The sequence below is a fragment of the Cervus elaphus genome, chromosome 17 (genome assembly GCF_910594005.1).
Source record: "Cervus elaphus chromosome 17, mCerEla1.1, whole genome shotgun sequence".
NCBI lineage: Eukaryota > Metazoa > Chordata > Mammalia > Artiodactyla > Cervidae > Cervus > Cervus elaphus.
In genome coordinates, this window is record NC_057831.1 from 58,607,640 (window position 1) to 58,624,967 (window position 17,328).

Genomic DNA, 17,328 nt, shown 5'->3' on the forward strand with positions numbered 1-17,328 from the left:
ACCGCAGCTCAGCCTCAAGCAGGAAGCGGCCGCGGGTGGAGCCCAGCCTCTCCCCGCCTCCTCCCGAGGGGGCGCCTGGGACAGGCTCCAGCTGGGGTCTCGTCACCTTGCCGAGCAGCACTGACCATCATTCTTTCAACAGGAAAAATCCCCAAAGGTTCTCCTTGCAGCAAAAACGGAGCTTTTATGAAGTTATAGAGTTAAGAGTCGGACACGACCGAGCAGCTTCCCTTTCACTTTTCACTTTCATGCAGTGGAGAAGGCAACGGCGACCCTCTCCAGTGTTCTTGCCTGGAGAATCCCAGGGGCGGGGGAGCCTGGTGGGCTGCAGTCCATGGGGTGGCACAGAGTCGGACACGACTGAGGCGACTTAGCAGCTGCAGCAGCAGCAGAGCTGAGGAATCATGGGGCTTAAAAGCCCCCAGTCGGCCAGTGGTCAGGCTGACATTCAGAGTACCGAAAATACACACATCTGAGGTACAGATACCATTCATTGGAGGTGCAGCCTTTCCATCGTTATGTTCTTCTAGATGTGAGAAGAGAGGAGAAGAATTCCATATATTTTAGCTAATAATTCAGACTGAAATTGAGTCAGTCCTTCTGGCTGTTGTCCTAGAGTCAAACCTTACCAACAAAGCTCCATAGAGAAGTCCTAACAAGCCAGTCCTAGTATTAGATCTCCACAAAGCACGAAAAGCCTCCTTACACAACCCGGTGCCTAGCCTGATATTTCTATTATGTCTTCTCCCCTGCATGCTGGCTAGATTCTGCTCAGCCAGCAGTGAGAGGGACCCAGTCACGGCTCTGCCCATCACCTCCCCCAGACAGGGTCAAGCAGCAGAGGCTCATGGACCCAGAGGCACTTCCACACTGTTTTGAACGCAGGACACATAACAATGATGATGAGAAAAAGTTAACACAAAAGTTCTGCCTTGCAAAGACAGCGATGGCTGTGATGAAGGCGACAGGGGCATGAGGAAAGCAAATGAGCTTCGCTAGACACTGGAGACAGCACGAAGAGGGGGAGAAGTGAAAATCGGCCGGTTACCTCTCTCTGAATCCGGGCAGGCATGAGGGAACAGAGCAGAAACAACACGTTAGCGTTCACGCGGCATCCGGTAAATAACACAGGCCCGTTAACATCGACTCCAAGCGCTGGCATTCCACCTTATTTCCCAGCTTGGCTGTAATTAATAGCCTTTCGGTGCTTATCTTAGCTGAACCCCCTCACACAGAAGCGTGTATTTTGAGCCACTTCACGATGGAGCCAAAAGATGCCAGCTGAGCTGACAGAGGCTCGTATCAACCGAGGGAGGTAATCAAGCCTGAAATATCACAGTGAAACACGGGAGACCGTTTGCAGAGAACAGCAGCAGGGTGCTCATCTTCTTCCAGCTCCACCTGCTCCCGATAAAAAGCACACGGGAACGATGGCGTGGCAACAGCCTGACCCGCTCCACTAGCACTTCCGACACGTGATTAGTGGAGCTACAGCGTCACAATCCAGGGGTTTCCCCAGGACTGCACCCAGAGAGGGCGGCCAAGCAGGACAGCCGAAGGCAGAGCAGCAGGCCAAGGGCAGAGGCGGGACGCGGCCCGGCCAGGAAACGAGCTCAAGGGTGAGAAGACAGGTTTGTGCCAGGGGAGACAGGGAATGGAACGTGGGGAGCAGCCGGTGGCAACCTGGGGTTTGGGGCTGAACGCTTTGAATTCCACCCCTGGAGGGGCTCTGAGCCTCCACGGGGACCCTGATGAAGCCACGTAACCTCCCGACCCAGAGTGCTCACCACCTGTCTGGTCTGGGCACCGCCAGCGTGAAGGGGCCCGAGGGCAGAGCCCCACGCTGGCCACAGGCAGGTTCACACTTGACCAAGCTGAAGAGGCTGGATAACAGAGAGGAGGACAGCCAGACGCCTGCCTCCGCAGGGGCCCTGTGGCCAGGGTCACGGAGCGGCCAGCAGGACCCTGAGGAGATAGGAGCTGAAATCAGAAGGTGAGAGACAGCGGGGTACGGTCCCTGGGCAGAAAGGCGGGGCTGTCCACCTGATTCTGAACAGAGACTGTGGCATCTTATTCAACGGGGTGGAAGCAAAAAAGCCAAGTCACAGATACACAGTCTTACAGGAAAAGCCACAAAAAAAGTTTGAGTGTGAATTTCAATATATACATGGCCAAATATTCAGAACAGCTTAACATCCAAGCCATCACCTCTGATCTGGAGACGGGATTACAGAGGAATGTATTTAATATAGTCATTTGAATATTATGCAATAAGAACATATAACTTTTGTAACACAGATCTGTAAGCATCTGCCTCAGCACTTGAGAAAAGCATTGTGGTACGCACACTCTTAAGTCTCAGGTAGCCACACTGCGGTGCATGGGATGACCAGTCACGCTCCAGTCAGGAGCAACCACCAGACGACCGTCTGCTGAGGGCTGGCCCTGTGCTGCCCTGGCAGCGACCTGCCGAGGTAACCACCACGTTCTCCCCGATAGAAAGGGGAACGAGCTGAGAGAGGTTGAGGGGCGTGCCCAAGGTCACACAGCAGGACTAGGGAGGTCAGCATCTGACTGTGGGCCTGCAGGACTCAGTTCTGGTCTTCTGAGAATGCAGCTAAGACACGGACCCCACGCTTCTTCACAGTCCTGCAGAACCGCCTCACGGTCTGTCTCCCGAATGAACCACAGGTTACTATGCACAAGTGTTCAAAGCGGGGCAAATGGTTTTGCAACTGGGGTTTTAGGTAAACAGAGGAGCAAGCCCCCCCACCCCCCGCCACCTTGTGGCTGTGAACTTCTGCAGCGAGAGAAGGAGCTGGAAATTCCCAAGAGAAGCCCTTTAGCTAAGTGAGTGGTCAGAGCTGTGTTCAAACCCTGCTGGGGACTTACCCTCTCTTTATCCTGGGCTTCCTCTCTGTGACCCTCGGGACCTGCTTCCTAGTCAGTGAAAAAGGGACAAGGACCCCCGGCTCAGGGTAATCACGAGAACCCAGTTCAGTGAGATGCTGTGTGCAAAGAACACCTGCTATGTCACAAGTGGAACAGACTGTATCGCCACGGTTATCGTCACCAGGTCATCTGATGGTGTCATGTCCCAGCTGCGTGGGGCTGGGCAGCGACTGAGACAAAACATGTTCCATGGCAGGGAGGTCACTTGGGGGTAAATCTGTGGTCTCTCCTCGGATCTGCTGGGCACCACCTACCACAGCAAGAGGTTACCTCCTCTGCCCCTCTGCACTGCCCCCTATCAAAGCCAATGTCTGTAGGCAACTTAGCTCATCAGCAAAGGATCCAAAGGTCTGGCTTCTAGTCCCGGTTTGAGCAAACACTGGACAAGTCACTTAATCTGAATCCTGGGTTTTTCATCTAAGACAGACAGGGACAATGGAGAGCGAAGAGGCTAAGGCCTTCACCTGAGGGCAAACAGTGAATAAGTACCAGGGACAGGAAAATGTGAACTCTCCTGATATTCAGATTTTTAGGATTCAAGTGCTTTGACTCTTAATACAAAGATGCACGGGCAGCATTTCCTTGACAAACTTTTGATTTACACCAGGTACTTCTGGTTCTTGATAAAAAGTTTATGCCTAGTATACGGATTATGCTTAAGTAACCTTAAGTCTAGACACCCGAGGATGCAATCTGTTTCTTTTGGGTATATTATTGGTGCCTTGGCTATTTAAAATCAGAATTATTACTAGTGGTTCACTTAATGAGATACATCTATATGTACCTACTATGTTTTTCCCTTGAAGGCAGGACTCAGAAAAATGACACTGTGAGCTTCTAACAAGGTCTGTTTATTTGAGGTTAATAGACACTGCTTGACCTAAGGGTTGAAGAGAGAACCAGCCGTAACTGGGGACACTTCACAGCGATCTTTGAAATGTCATGCAAAAAATGCATAAGAGTCCGGGTGGCAGCTGCTTCACCAGCTCCACACCGTGCAATGTGCTGGGGAAGAAACATCAGCCCAAAGTTGGCCTTCTGTGTGAGACGTGCCATTCTGAGAGCGGGAAAGGCTAAATTTAGAGTCAGGCGTAAGCTCACTCCCCCTTCTCACAGTACAAGATGCCAGTGGGAAGAATTCAACCCCAGGATCAGTTCCACACCAGCCACACAGGCGAACGCTGCCTGATCAAGGCTCTCAGCGACGGTTTCTTGGGAAAATGAACGGAGTAGGTAATTGGCAAGGTTTTCATTTAAAAAAGCCTGAAATAGCAGAACTACTTGGCATGTGTAACTGGGCATCCCAATGAATAGAAAATTCCTAAAAGAAAAAAAAAAAAAACCAAATAGCATGCCAGAATCACAATGCCTACTCTGGCTTTTGGAAGAAGACGGATCTCCCCAGCACAGCCACCTACTTCTTATGCAGCGCACACGGTCCGTGCTTCACAAACCGAGCACGTAAAGCAAAGGCTTGCCAGGGTGCTTCTCGGTCTGTGTCTGTAGAACTCGCTGGTTCGTGCCACTTTCTGATGCTCGTCTTTCGTCACTGAGAGTCTTCTGAGCCATCTGAGCGCCAGCACAAACCAGCATTAGCCACACGGCAATGAAGTAAAGACACAAAACTTCGTGTCATGAAAACTCTCGTGCCAACTCCTGAAGCTAACAGTTTCCCTTTTCCTCCAGCTCCAGGCTTCTCGTCCCTGATGTTTATTCATTACTTGCCCTCCGTCAAGGCCCCGAGCTTCTTGGTTCTTCAGTTTTCTCTTCTGTGAAACAGGAGCAATACTGGTAACTCACCTCCTAAGGTATTCGTGCTGGAGGGACGGTGCGTGTTAATCAGTGTCAGACTCACGGTGGGACGGCCCGCAGTGTGGACCTGACGTGTACACCGCCGGGTGTGGTTACCAGTTGAGGGGGAGGAGGGGAGGAAGGTCTGCCAAGAGGAAGGTTCCTAACCTGTTTTGGATCATGAAACCTTTGAACTCTGATGAAAACATTCCAGAAAGAAATGTCTACAGGCCCCCACTTTGACACACCATCTCAGGGGGTGAGGGAGAAAGTTCAATAACCCCAGAAACTCATTCATAGACCCCTTTAGAATCCACATGCTGCAGGTGAATGATCTCTGAACTGAATTCTGAATTTATGCAAATTCACCATCTGGTGTCTTCGAAGTTTCAGGCAATCCAGCTCAGGGAAAGCCTCTCCTTCCCAAGACCAAACGGCAACAGGAATATACCTCTGACAAGTGTACCTTCCTCTGCAAAACGAGCTCCCTTCCCAGCACCACGCAGCCTGTTAACTGCTGACTGGCAGACACAGGGGCTGACGCTCCAACTGGAATAAGTGTGAAGCTGAGGATCTAAAGTGATTTAAGAGTATTGAAATTCAAGGCACATTTTTCTAAACAAAGGACTTTCTCATGCCACTAGAGAGAAGACACAATAGTTACCAGTCAGCTTACTAATGAGGCAAAAAAGGATATTTGAGAGCAACCAGGAAATGAGAAATTTTCTAAAGTCCATCTTTGAAGGGAGCAAGAATTAATGAGCATCTGCTTGCATCTGTGCTGTATTACAATTCAAAAAACAAAACAAAACACAACCACCTTGCTTCTCTGAATATCTGAGCAAAAAGAGAACACACATATTTATGTTTAGTTGTCAAGTGAGAGATAATTCATGCCATGTTCAAGATATAAAGTTTAGGGCATAATCAAAGGATAAAACTAATGTAAAATATACATGAATTGTAAAGCCATGGGCTGGCTTCCTTCCTGAAAGCAGAGATGGTAAACAAAAGCAAAACAGTTGATTTTGTTTTTTGAAATCCAGAAAGCCCCTGTCAAAGTTCAAGAACAAGGGACTCTGGGGGAAGATGACAGCTCCCTACACCAGGCAAGTGGTTTTCATGCAAAAAGCGCCATGAGGGCACCTACCACCGGCTGGTACAGACCAGGCTCTGAGCTAAAACCACGAGGGACCTCCCTGGCAGTCCAGTGGTCAGGACTCCACACTTTCACTTCAGGGTTCCATCACTGGTCAGACAATCGGGATACCGCACAGCCGCAAGGCGTGGCCAACACACACAAACACAAAAGCCCAGAAATGAACCACGGTGAGCCTGTGGGTGAATTCCTTTCAGTTCCACGCACCCAGCCTCATCGAGAGCCTCTGGCGGGGAAGGTACATTCTTAAACCTGTTTCTAAACTTTCCAGAGGTTTTAGTGAGAGTGTCAGTCGCTCAGTCATGTCCAACTCTCTGTAACCCCGTGGACCATAGCCCGCCAGGCTCCTCCGTCCATGGGATTTCTCAGGCAAGAATACTGGAGTGGGCTGCCATTTCCTTCTCCAGGGGAATCTTCCCAACTCAGGGACCAAACCTGGGTCTCCTGCATTGCAGGCAGATTCTTTACCGTCTGAACCACCAAGGATAGGCTTTAGTTCAGTTCAGTTCAGTCGCTCAGTCGTGTCCGACTCTTTGCGACCCCATGAACTACAGCAAGCCAGGCCTCCCTGTCCATCACCAATGCCCAGAGTCCACCCAAGCCCATGTCCATCGAGTCAGTGATGCCATCCAACCATCTCACCCTCTGTCGTCCCTTCTCCTCCTGCCCTCAATCTTTCCCAGCATCAAGGTCTTTTCCAATGAGTCAGTTCTTTGCATCAGGTGGCCAAAGTATTAGGGCTATACTTATACAGACAATCCCAATTCCTTTGTGCAGACAGAGGGAATACTAGTATGTCTGTCTGTCTGCTCAGTTATGCCTGACTCTTTGAGACCCCATGGACTGTAAGCAGGCGGGCTCCTCTGTTGGAACACTAGTATAGATAACACAAAAAGCCGAGACATTCTACCGTCATTTGAATTTTGGAAACTTACTGTAGATACAAGTATCCCTGATGCTCTGTAAACTCAATAATACCTACATAAAAACAGACACCGACACTAGGGTGATTGATTGCTAAAAGCAAATAACACTAGTGGTTCCCACATTATTCAACCTGCCACCCAGCCAGGCTCTGTTTTCCGTACACATCATCACCAGGCCATACAATAACCCTTCATGGGAGCCTCACGACTCTCATTTTATAAGAGACTCTAAGGTTCAAAACCCACACAGCGAAAAAAGTGGTGGATCCACAAATGGAGGACAGGTTGACCTGGCCAGTCTCATCGCTCTGTGTTTGGGGGTGGGGGTGGGGGGCGCCTGGCACCTGAGCCTGCCTCCCTGCCAATGAATGGGCCCTCCCCAGGATCCCACCCCTTGATGAAGAAAGACGGCCTCAGTTCTCCGATCCTGTCTCCAATGCTGTTGGAGCTTTGGTTCCGCCTCAACTGGACCTGATAACAAAAATTAAGTGCTGTGCTTGGTCTAAATAACTTTCCAGGGCGAACGCTGAGAGTTTCCTTCTTTACACACCAGACACTTATCCCGTCGCTCCCCTGCTCTGCCCCAGCCCCCAGCCCACCCCGTCTGTCTCTCTGACCTCACTTCCTGCCTCTTCCGTAGCTGCGGGGCTCTGGCTCACCCTGTCCACAAACACACCTGCTTTTGGAGCCTTTGTGCCCACTGTTCCTGCTGCCTGGACACTCAGTCCCCTAGATCTCCCACCAAGGACTTCTTCTTATCGTCATCACCTGGAGAAGACCCCTCCAGACCACCCAGTCACCGCCGACTCTCAAAGCATCTAAAACTACCCTGCTTATTTGTTTACTGTCTGTCCTTCCTTCCCCCCGACAAAAAGGTAAAATCTGTGTTCACGGGGAACCTTTCTGCCTTGCTTACTCACCACCTGGGTAAGTGTTCACTCATCACTGCCTGGCACATAACAAATAATCAAATATTTCTGAATCAATAAGTAGTGTAAACAAAGGTCATTCCCCCTTATCCCTGATCACGTTGATAAGGGAATAATGCTGTGAATAATAGGGACTTGGCTGGATTCTTCTCCTGCTATTGTTTATTACAGTTGGCGCTTTAAAAATGACTTTAGTTCACATTCAGTTCTCACGTCATCTGAAACAATGTTAATAAAACATATATTTTATCTGAATGGGCAGGAGGCGAGTTCTGAGAAGATTATTAATCTCTTGTGACTGAATATGAAAGCAAAGCAAATCTATACCCTGATCATCTCCACAGAAAGTGTTTCCAGAGCCCCTAACTAGATTCCTTCTTCAGAACATTTGTCTAAATGAAACACGGCTCCTCTGCTCCTAAGGAAATCAATATATAAATTTCTCTTGTACGTTGATTTCTATCAAGATTTACTGACTCCCCAGATAACTGTCTTCATATTTGTATTCTTTGAGAAATAAACTTTTGTTTATCATTTACAGAAAAGACCCCAGACAAGGCATTTCCATGCATGCTGAGGCAGAAGAAGGATGCAGAGCTGGACTACACACACACACACACACAGCAGGAGTTAACTTCTTGATACAATTTGAAAGAAGACACACCTTTCCTATTTGGTAAGGTTACTTTTTATACACAGCTAGCATATTTTTTCTTTTCCCTCAAATATGGTAAGTCTTTAAAAAAAACAAAATCACAATCCCATCATGGTGGCATCTTATTTTTACTGTGAGTTTACCTTCCTTTTATTGTCCATATGTCTTTATACTTGACAAATAGAATTAACATGTCTTCATCCAGAAGAAGCTCAAGTGTGGGCTGGGGGATGTGTGAATGATGGTCTGTCACAGAGGTACTCCTACCAGCCAGACCTCTTCAGGAACGCTCTCTGAAGACTGGTTTTCAGAATACCATAAAGCTGTCCAAAGGTGACCAAGCCTTCTTGCTTCCAAAGGACAAGGTTTCTATTTTAGTCATCACTGTGGTTTCCACTCAGGTCATTTAAGTCAGGGGTCGCAACTGATGGCTTGAGGATCACAGTCCATCCGTTCCCTGCCTGCTCTTACGAACAGCGTCACTGACCACAACTGCACTCCTTCACTTCTATTGTCAACAGCTGCTTCGGAGCCACCAGGATAGAGCTGAGGGGCTGCAACAGAAACCACAGACCCCACGAAGATTTAATACCTTTCACAGAACAAGTCAGGGACCCCACTTTAGATGTCAGCCTGATTCAGGGGTGCAACACACAACATGAACAGTGAGACTAGGACCAGTTCAGTAACTTTGCAGAGCCTAGTGCAAAATGAAAACTCAAAGCTCTGCCTGCATGAAAAATACTATGAATTTCAAGGTGGTAACAGCAGAGCAGTAAACCAAGTGTGTGTTAAACCTGTGCAACTGGCTGAGACGCTGGAATAATCCTTGTTGCAGGTGATAAACTCCAGGGCCAGCTGGAAACTATTCCACCCTGAAGCAGGAGTAAGAGCTCTTTCAATTTGTAGTTTTAGAGCCAGAATGCCTTTTGCTCAACTAAAATCTTACATGGATGCCCAGAATGAGAACCAGAATCAACATGGGTCTCTGCTCCAGCCACTTTATTTTGAAAGAATCACTAGCAGGCTATGACTCTGCTTAGAATGTTTTTCCATTTTTGGGGGTGGGGGTGGGGTGGGATAGACAAACAAAACACACTAGACTTCTTGGGGAAACAGCATTTTCATGTAACCTGGCAAACAGATGCATGCTTTCCCATGACAGAATCAGGTCAAATCAGCCCCAACTGTCAACTGTGTTCTTCGCAGAGGCTTTTCCTCTATCATAATTATTTCAACTGTCATAATTTATTCATCTCCAGACACGCTTACATGTTCTAGGGTAACCAGTCCAGGCTTCTAGAGCAGAAGGGGTGGCAGTCTCTACCACTTCTGCCCCTTTTCGTCTGCCTAAAATTCTGACTGCAGAAGGAGTAATTTCTGCATCAAAATTTTGCAAACCCAAACCAAAGTTGGCTTCAAATCCAAAGTTAACTGACAAAGACATTGTAAGATTTCATGTTCACAAATCTGTAGCTAGAAAGAGGGGCCAAAAAGAAAAAAAAAAAATCCCATCAAAGACCAAGTATTTCATTTCTCTACTTTTCAGATACAAGGAAATGGCTTTCTAGCTCTCGGAAATGCAGTGAATTTCTTGCGCTATTAAAGAATTTTATTCTTGCTGAGTTTAAACAGATACAGAACTAGGCTTATTTACAACTGAGTATCTGTTGTCGGAAAGTCAGAGGATACTGGATATGAAACTAACAACTTCAAATGTAATTATCAACGGTATCTTATCAACCTGGAAGCCCAGGCAGAGTAATTCCATATGGATTAAAGCTTAAACCTGCCTTCTTTCTTACTTGGATCCTTTATTTTTATGACAGAGCAAAGAAAATGCTCCAAGGTCTGATAGGCCACGGAAGGGTGAAATGTCCTGGACAAAAATGGCCAAATGCACTGTCCTCCTATAGGCAGCGCTGCTCATCCACACTGGAGAGACAGATGAAATAAGTCAAGGTCTTGGAATAATAGAAACTGAAAGTGAGTTGCTCATTGCTTAATTGTCTTTATACAGTTATTATTTTCCAACAGGGAAAAAACCCCCCAAAACAATGAATCTAAAAATCCAGCTGGGTCCTAGACGACTCTTCTTCCTGCACCTTCCACTGCCAACCGTGCAGGTCCCATCCCCACAACCCGCTCCTCTCCATCCCCCTGCTACCACGCTGCTGTTTCCTGGACCAGGACTCGCTAACTGAACCTTCAACTTCCATTCCCCGTAACAGCATTCACTGGCATCTGTCTTTATGAAATAAGACAGATAATGGCACTCTCCTAGATACCACCTTTCAGAGATTTCTCATGGAATTAAAAAGAAAATTCAGGGACTTCCCTGGTGGCCCAGTGACTAAAACTCTGCACCCCCAATGTAGGGGCGGGGGCCCAGGTTCCATTTCTGGTCGGGAAACTAGATCCCACATGCCACAAATAACAGTGTGTGTGCCACAACGAAAAGATCTCACATACCACAGCTAAGAGCTGGCACAGCCAAAATAAATTTAAAAACATATTTTAAAAAAAGAAAAGAAAATGGAAACCTTCAACGATAACCCAAAAGCCCTGTGTGACCCTGTCCCCCTGCCCCCAACCATCTCTCTCATCCAGCATGTATCGCTGGCCTTCCCACTCCAGCCTCCAGCCACACTGGACGCTCTCGTATCCGTGAACATGCTGAGCACCCCCTGTTCTTCCTCCAGCTCCCCCCACACACCCGGCTTCTTCCCAGCTTTCGGCTGAGCTCAAAGGTCACCTGCGAGGATGGGCTGCCCCCTGGGGCCCCCTTCCCCATCGAGATACTCTCTCTGTTGCACTGTGCTGTTGACTTCACAGCACTTATCATAATCCGTGTCATCTTGCTTCCTGAATTGTTTTTCCAGCTTATCTCCTGCCTGTTTGAACCCTGTCTGTCTCATTCCTTCATGTACCTCACGAGACACCTGGCACACAGATGTTCCACGTCTGCTGAAGGGCAAATTAATCTATAGATCTTATTTAAATCTATCAAGTACATGTGATGATCACAGTTAAATCTTAAAAAACACTTCAATTATTTATGGAGAGCATTCTATCCTAGGCACTATGTTAAGGACAGAGAAATTCAAAGGGCTAAGACTTTCTAAAAAATATTTATTTGTGTTTAAAACAGGCACTTGAAAAGAACAAGTTACATTACTATTTAGTATGTTTTCACATGATTCTAGGGATTTGTGAAAAAGCCTGAAAAGACAGACAAGTAAGAAAGTACATATTATCAGGACACTCTCCCAAATCCACAAAAAGTAGAGCAAGCTTGACAGGTGTTTTCCAACCACGCTCTAGGTCTCTAAACCTAGGAGCCACCTCGACACCTGGGAGACTGGGGCCAGATAAAAAGCTTTGCTCAGTCAGTGGTATAGAAAGAAATTCATTTCCCCGAGGAGCTGTTCAAGATGAAAGCTGCTGAGGTGAGACTAGGAGACTGCATGAACAATAGTTTTTGAAACAGCCTGGAATTACCACATCTTAAACAATGCCACTGTTCAAACTCTTTGAGAACTCAGCTCTGGCCCACCTTGCAGTCCCAGGCTCCTCTGAAAGGTATCCACGATCATGGCGAACAGGTTCAAGATGACAGATTCCAGTGCACAATGACCCACTGCATGACTAATACCTTCACTCCTGGGACAGAGGTGACTTAGGTCCCACCTGTTTGTATCTACATCCTGGGCTCAGCTAACCTCCAGGGCAGCAGCCAGCAGCAACATCTTGGTTCACATCAGGGTCAATCCATCCACAATGCTCCCAGGGATGCTCCAACTCGGAAGCCCGAAATGGGCTCTATGCTGGCACAGTACGAGCTCCAAAAAAGCAAGAAGGTACTTGATGCATTTACCATTTCACCATTAGTGCCAAAGCCAAGCACACAGCAAGTGTTTAATAAATATTTGTTAAATAAACTGTCCCCGTTGTTCAAAAGCCAGGGCTTGCTAGAATGACAGAAAAACTCATACATGAACCAGCAGCTGTCAGAAAGATGGGGTTCCTGACCAAATCAGCCCAAAGCCCACGTCTTCACTCTGAGCCAAGTCCAATAGCATCTTCTATGACGACAATGGCTGATCCCTTGTAGAAAGTCTTTCCCCTGTTAAGCTTGCTACACACATCTCACTTTGGAAAACACAGCCATTGATAACTTAGAAAAATTACAGATGAAATTTATAAATAGAGATTTAGGGCTGTTCCCCTCACAATGCACTGTGTGTCTAACTTCTTGAGAAAGGCCTCAGGACACGTTTGTCCTGAAAGGCTTCACAAGGCAAATAACAACTCGAAGGCAGTCGCAAAGACTGGGAACTTTAAGGTGAAAACTTAGAAACTGCTTTTGTGTCCGAGTAAGGCTGGAGGAGGAGCTGACTGCTCCATGACCTGAGAAAACCAGAAGGACAACAACATGAGGAAGGCAGGCGGAACCCACCATTCAGGACGCCAGTCAAAGCTAGGCTGCAGCTGCGGTTATAAAAAGAAAGAAAAGACTAATGGGATTGCCTTCTCACCGGCCTTCTCTCATCCAAAGCAGTAATGAAGATTCACAGCTAACACATTAATTGGGGAATCGATAGGCGCGCCTGGATCCGATATTGGTACAGGGAAATAGATAACAGGAAAGATGCAGATTCCCTGAGAATACAATTAAGTGTTGTGTGCAATATTTAAATCACATTTTTCTTCAACAAACAAAAATCTACTTCTTTTTGGTGCCAAAACAAGCCCGTGATAAGTTGGCTGTTTTTCCACATTTTGGGAATTTGAGACATTTTCCCACATGCAAGTCCAACAATATTGTAAGTCACACAACTAAAATTATTTCAAACTGCACAGTCTTTCTACACCCAAAGATACTGCTTTCCATTAAAAAATCGGATCACCAAGATCCTGCAGTATTTTTCACTCCTAACACAAACAAGAGGACATAAACGTGGATTCAGAGGTCACGCGAGATGAATGCACTCATTTATTCAGTCATAACACAACAGAAATCCCCAAAGCAGACCATCTCAACAGCTCGCCCGTCAGCTTCCTGTAAACTGCATCAAAAGACTCCTCCACCTCCCCCTCATTTCATACCATCCTCATCCCGGCCTCCAGCGAGGCAGAGAGACCCCTCCCCAGCCCTCCCGGCCGCCCTCGACCTCGCTAAGCACTGCCTCTAGGGATGGGAGCGTGCAGCCTTTGTCCCGCGGGTCGGGTCTCCGCGAGGTCGGCGCCCACCCCGCCGGTTACCTGCAGACAAAGGCACGCCGCCCCGCGCTCACACCCCTCACCTCGGGCTCCGGGGCGGCCCTGGCACTGGGCGCGGATGCCGCCCCCCGTGCAGGGGGCGAGACCAGGCTGCGGGCACTGGCCACCCCGGGGCGGTCCTCGCAGCAGCAGCAGCGCGGGCCCTTCTGTCTCAAGTTGAAGCGAGTGCCGTCCGCGCCTCCCGGCGCCCGGCCCGCCCGCCACCGCCGCCGCCGCCGCCCATTGGCTGCCCGGCAGGCACGTGGCCGCCGGCCGCGCCCACCTGCACCCCGCGGGCAGGTGCCTCCGGGCAGGTGCTCTCAGCCTCTGACGTCAGTCCCCCATCCCAACACAGCCCCATTCGACGCTGGGTGTTCCTCTTCTGGGACTTCCAGGACCTGGAAAATGCCTCCGAACCCCACCTCTTTGGAAAGTTGACATCCCGGGCCTGGGTTTCCGATTTTTTCACAGATCTGCCTCATAGATGCCAGGGAGCGGGGCCATACTGAACGCACAGTCAAAAAGCCTCTGCAATACCACAGCTAAGCAGAAACAAACTGCAGTTTGATCCATCAGGCAGCAAGTTTTGAACCGAGCGTAAAAGGTTTGTTTTTGTTTGTTCTTAAAAACAGATCCCCTGCCAATTTACAAGAAGCACTAACAGTGGTTAGTGCTTCCCCATCTTCCTCATCCCGTGGTACCTCTCTTAAGGCACCTTTTGTTCCCGCCTCCCTTAAGATGCCTTTTGTTCACTGCTGATTAAAAGCCAAGATTACACTGGTATCCCAATGCTGCTGCTGCTGCTGCTAAGCCGCTTCAGTCGTGTCCGACTCTGTGCGACCCCATAGATGGCAGCCCGCCAGGCTCCTCTGTCCCTGGGATCCTCCAGGCAGGAATACTGGAGTGGGTTGCCATTTCCTTCTCCACGGTACTCCAATACTGTCATCTTTAACTGAGAGCTCCCCTCCCCCTACACATATGGAAGCAGAAAAGTGTCCCCTTGGCTAGATAACAGTATTTTAAATAAGAGTGCTTGCCAGCTGCTGGCCAAAATACTAGTTTTGAAAGGAAAACCCAAGGTCTTTTACTGAGTGTGTTCTATATTTCCTCTCTCTGTTTCTGGGCAAGAATAAGTTATCTGATTGAGCAATTACAAAATGAAACAGGCAGGGAACATCAGCCATGGTTTCTGCCAAATTCAAAGTTCAATACACTCCTTTTGTAGGGAACAGAAAATACAAGATAAACATGGAAAATCAAGGGAGTATATAACTGAAAGGGCTTGTCTGGGTTTAGCAAAACACCACAGATATACTAGAAACTCTTTAATGTTCCTGTTTTAAAAGAGGATTAAACACCTCACTCATTCAGCATTTATGAATTCCTAAGTGTCACGCTTTGGGCTGCCAATCTTATATTAGGCTTCTCTGGTTAGCAGTTGTCTCCCAAGGGGAGGATGATTTAATTCATGGTGTATTCAATCTATGACCAGTAATACCTCAGTTACAAAGAACTGTTTACAATGAACTTCTGGCAAACACAACTGTTTGGAACACGGCCCATTTTAGAAGTTGAGGGGGGGGGATTTAGCCTTAGGGTTCAGCAGTCAGAACAGGTCCCACCAAGTCTAGAAAGATGAACCGACTTCACAGGACTGCACCTGTTATCCTGTCAGAGGACGCCCTTCCTGCCGTCCACGCAATTCTGGTCGGTGTGGTTATCTGCTTCTCTGCCTGCTGCCAAACGGAAGCCACAAATCAGACAGGACTGCCAGGCGCGCACAGTGACAGCACAGGGCCACAGCCAAGGGTCTGCGTGCTTAACAAGCCCTCCATCTCTCCCTCCTGCTACCGTCTCAAGCCCTCCTCCTCTCTCCTCCTTCACGGCCACCCCTTGGCGCTAGCCGCTGACTCCTCCTGCTGGGATGGTCACAATAGTCTTGAGTCTCCCTGTTTTCACTCTGGACCCAACTGGCCATTCTCACAGCAGCCACACACATGACCCTTTAAATAGACAAGTCACAGATCTGAGCACCCATGCTCCTGCTTTCAAACTTTACAGTGGCTTTCCATCGATTATGTAAATAAAGTCCATAATCACTGTCAGGGTCTCTGGGGCTACTTGGAATCTGGTTCCTACTTCCTCTCTAGTCAGTGCTGCAACCACATTCCTTCCTCCTCCTGTCTGCTCTGGCCTCTTCTCCTTCCAGTTTCCGGAACATGCTCAGCTACTTCCCACTTCAGGGTTTTTGCACCAGCCACCCCTTCCTCTTGAAATGCTCTTTGCTGCACTACTCACCTGGCTATGTGAGAGTTGGACTATAAAGAAAGCTGAGTGCCGAAGAATTGATGCTTTTGAACTGTGGTGTTGGAGAAGACTCTTGAGAGTCCCTTGGATTGCAAGGAGATCCAACCAGTCCATCCTAAAGGAGATCAGTCCTGGGTGTTCTTTGGAAGGACTGATGCTGAAGCTGAAACTCCAATACTTTGGCCACCTGATGCAAAGAACCAACTTATTGGAAAAGACCCTGATGCTGGGAAGGATTGAAAGTGGGAGGAGAAAGGGACGACAGAGGATGAGATGGTTGGATGGCATCACTGACTCAATGGACATGAGTCTGAGGAAGCTCTGGGAGTTGGTGATAGACAGGGAAGCCTGGCATGCTGCAGTCCATGGGGTCGCAAAGAGTCTGATGCGACTGAGTGACTGAACTGAATGTCATACCTGATATGAGTGTTTTTGTTCCCCCAGGGGTCTTGGGTCAGACTAGATAGTCTAACAGCGTGGCTTAGGGTCAGGGCTTTGGGTCATTGAGCATTAGTTCCACCTCTGGCTTAGTCACATGTATGGTCAACCATACCCACGTGATGGGGCCCCCCCATAAAAATTCTGGACACCAAGGCTTGGATGAATTCTCCCAGTTGGCAATGCTCCATGGACACTGTCATACATCAACTCTGGGAAAGCTATGCTGTCCACGACTCCACAGGGAGAGGACACGGAAGCACCACGTGTGGGTCTCTTCTGGACTCGTCCTTTGTGCCTCTTTTCGTGGCTGAGTTTAATTGTATCCTTTAGCTGTGAGTGAGTTCTGTGAATCATTATAGCAGACTACCAAACCTAAGAGTGGATTTGTGGACTGTTTTCCATTATATTTTCAGAGGCAAGCACATTTCCTGACACAAAGTGCTTAATACATTTACTAATGATAGAACTTAATAATTAATCTTTTTATGGGTACTTTTAAAACAAGGACACAATCAGCATGTGATGCCTTTATGATTTAAGGAATAAATTGTATTACTACTTAAATATCCATGTAACTCCTGCTTCTGAGTTGAGGTCCAGATCCAAAGTCGCCTCTTCCCTGAAGCCTCTGCCCACTCTCCAGGGCTTGCCCTTCTTGCTTCTGTGTTTTCTGGCCCATAGCTCTGCTTTCAGGGCTGTCAGTGGTAGGACATATCTTTGTTGTGAAGGACCTATGCTGGATCAACTCTGAGCCCCTAGCATTGGGCATGATGCTTACACAGAACAGATATACAGAAGGTGTTTGCAAAATAAAGGCAGCTTTCTACAAATAAGGGTTTGGTTTATTGAAAGATAGGTTCAGTTATCTGTGAAATTCTGGCACATATTACAGCTCATTCCCTGAAA

At 48.0% G+C, this 17,328-nt stretch overlaps 1 protein-coding gene across 16 annotated transcripts in view; it reads right to left on the bottom strand.

The window, feature by feature from the left end:
• APBB2 (amyloid beta precursor protein binding family B member 2) overlaps positions 1–17,328 on the bottom strand; it is a 362,842-nt gene that overhangs the window by 20,837 nt on the left and 324,677 nt on the right. For 9 of the 16 annotated variants that reach the window (XM_043871214.1, XM_043871219.1, XM_043871215.1 and 6 more), the window contains one exon: positions 1,049–1,054. The exons of 6 other annotated variants lie outside the window; for them this stretch is intronic. In XM_043871214.1, coding sequence (XP_043727149.1) covers positions 1,049–1,054 — 6 coding nt within the window. Of the gene's footprint in view, positions 1–1,048; positions 1,055–2,892; positions 6,241–17,328 lie in introns of those variants that run through there. One more of the 16 variants, XM_043871223.1, reaches the window with a different exon arrangement.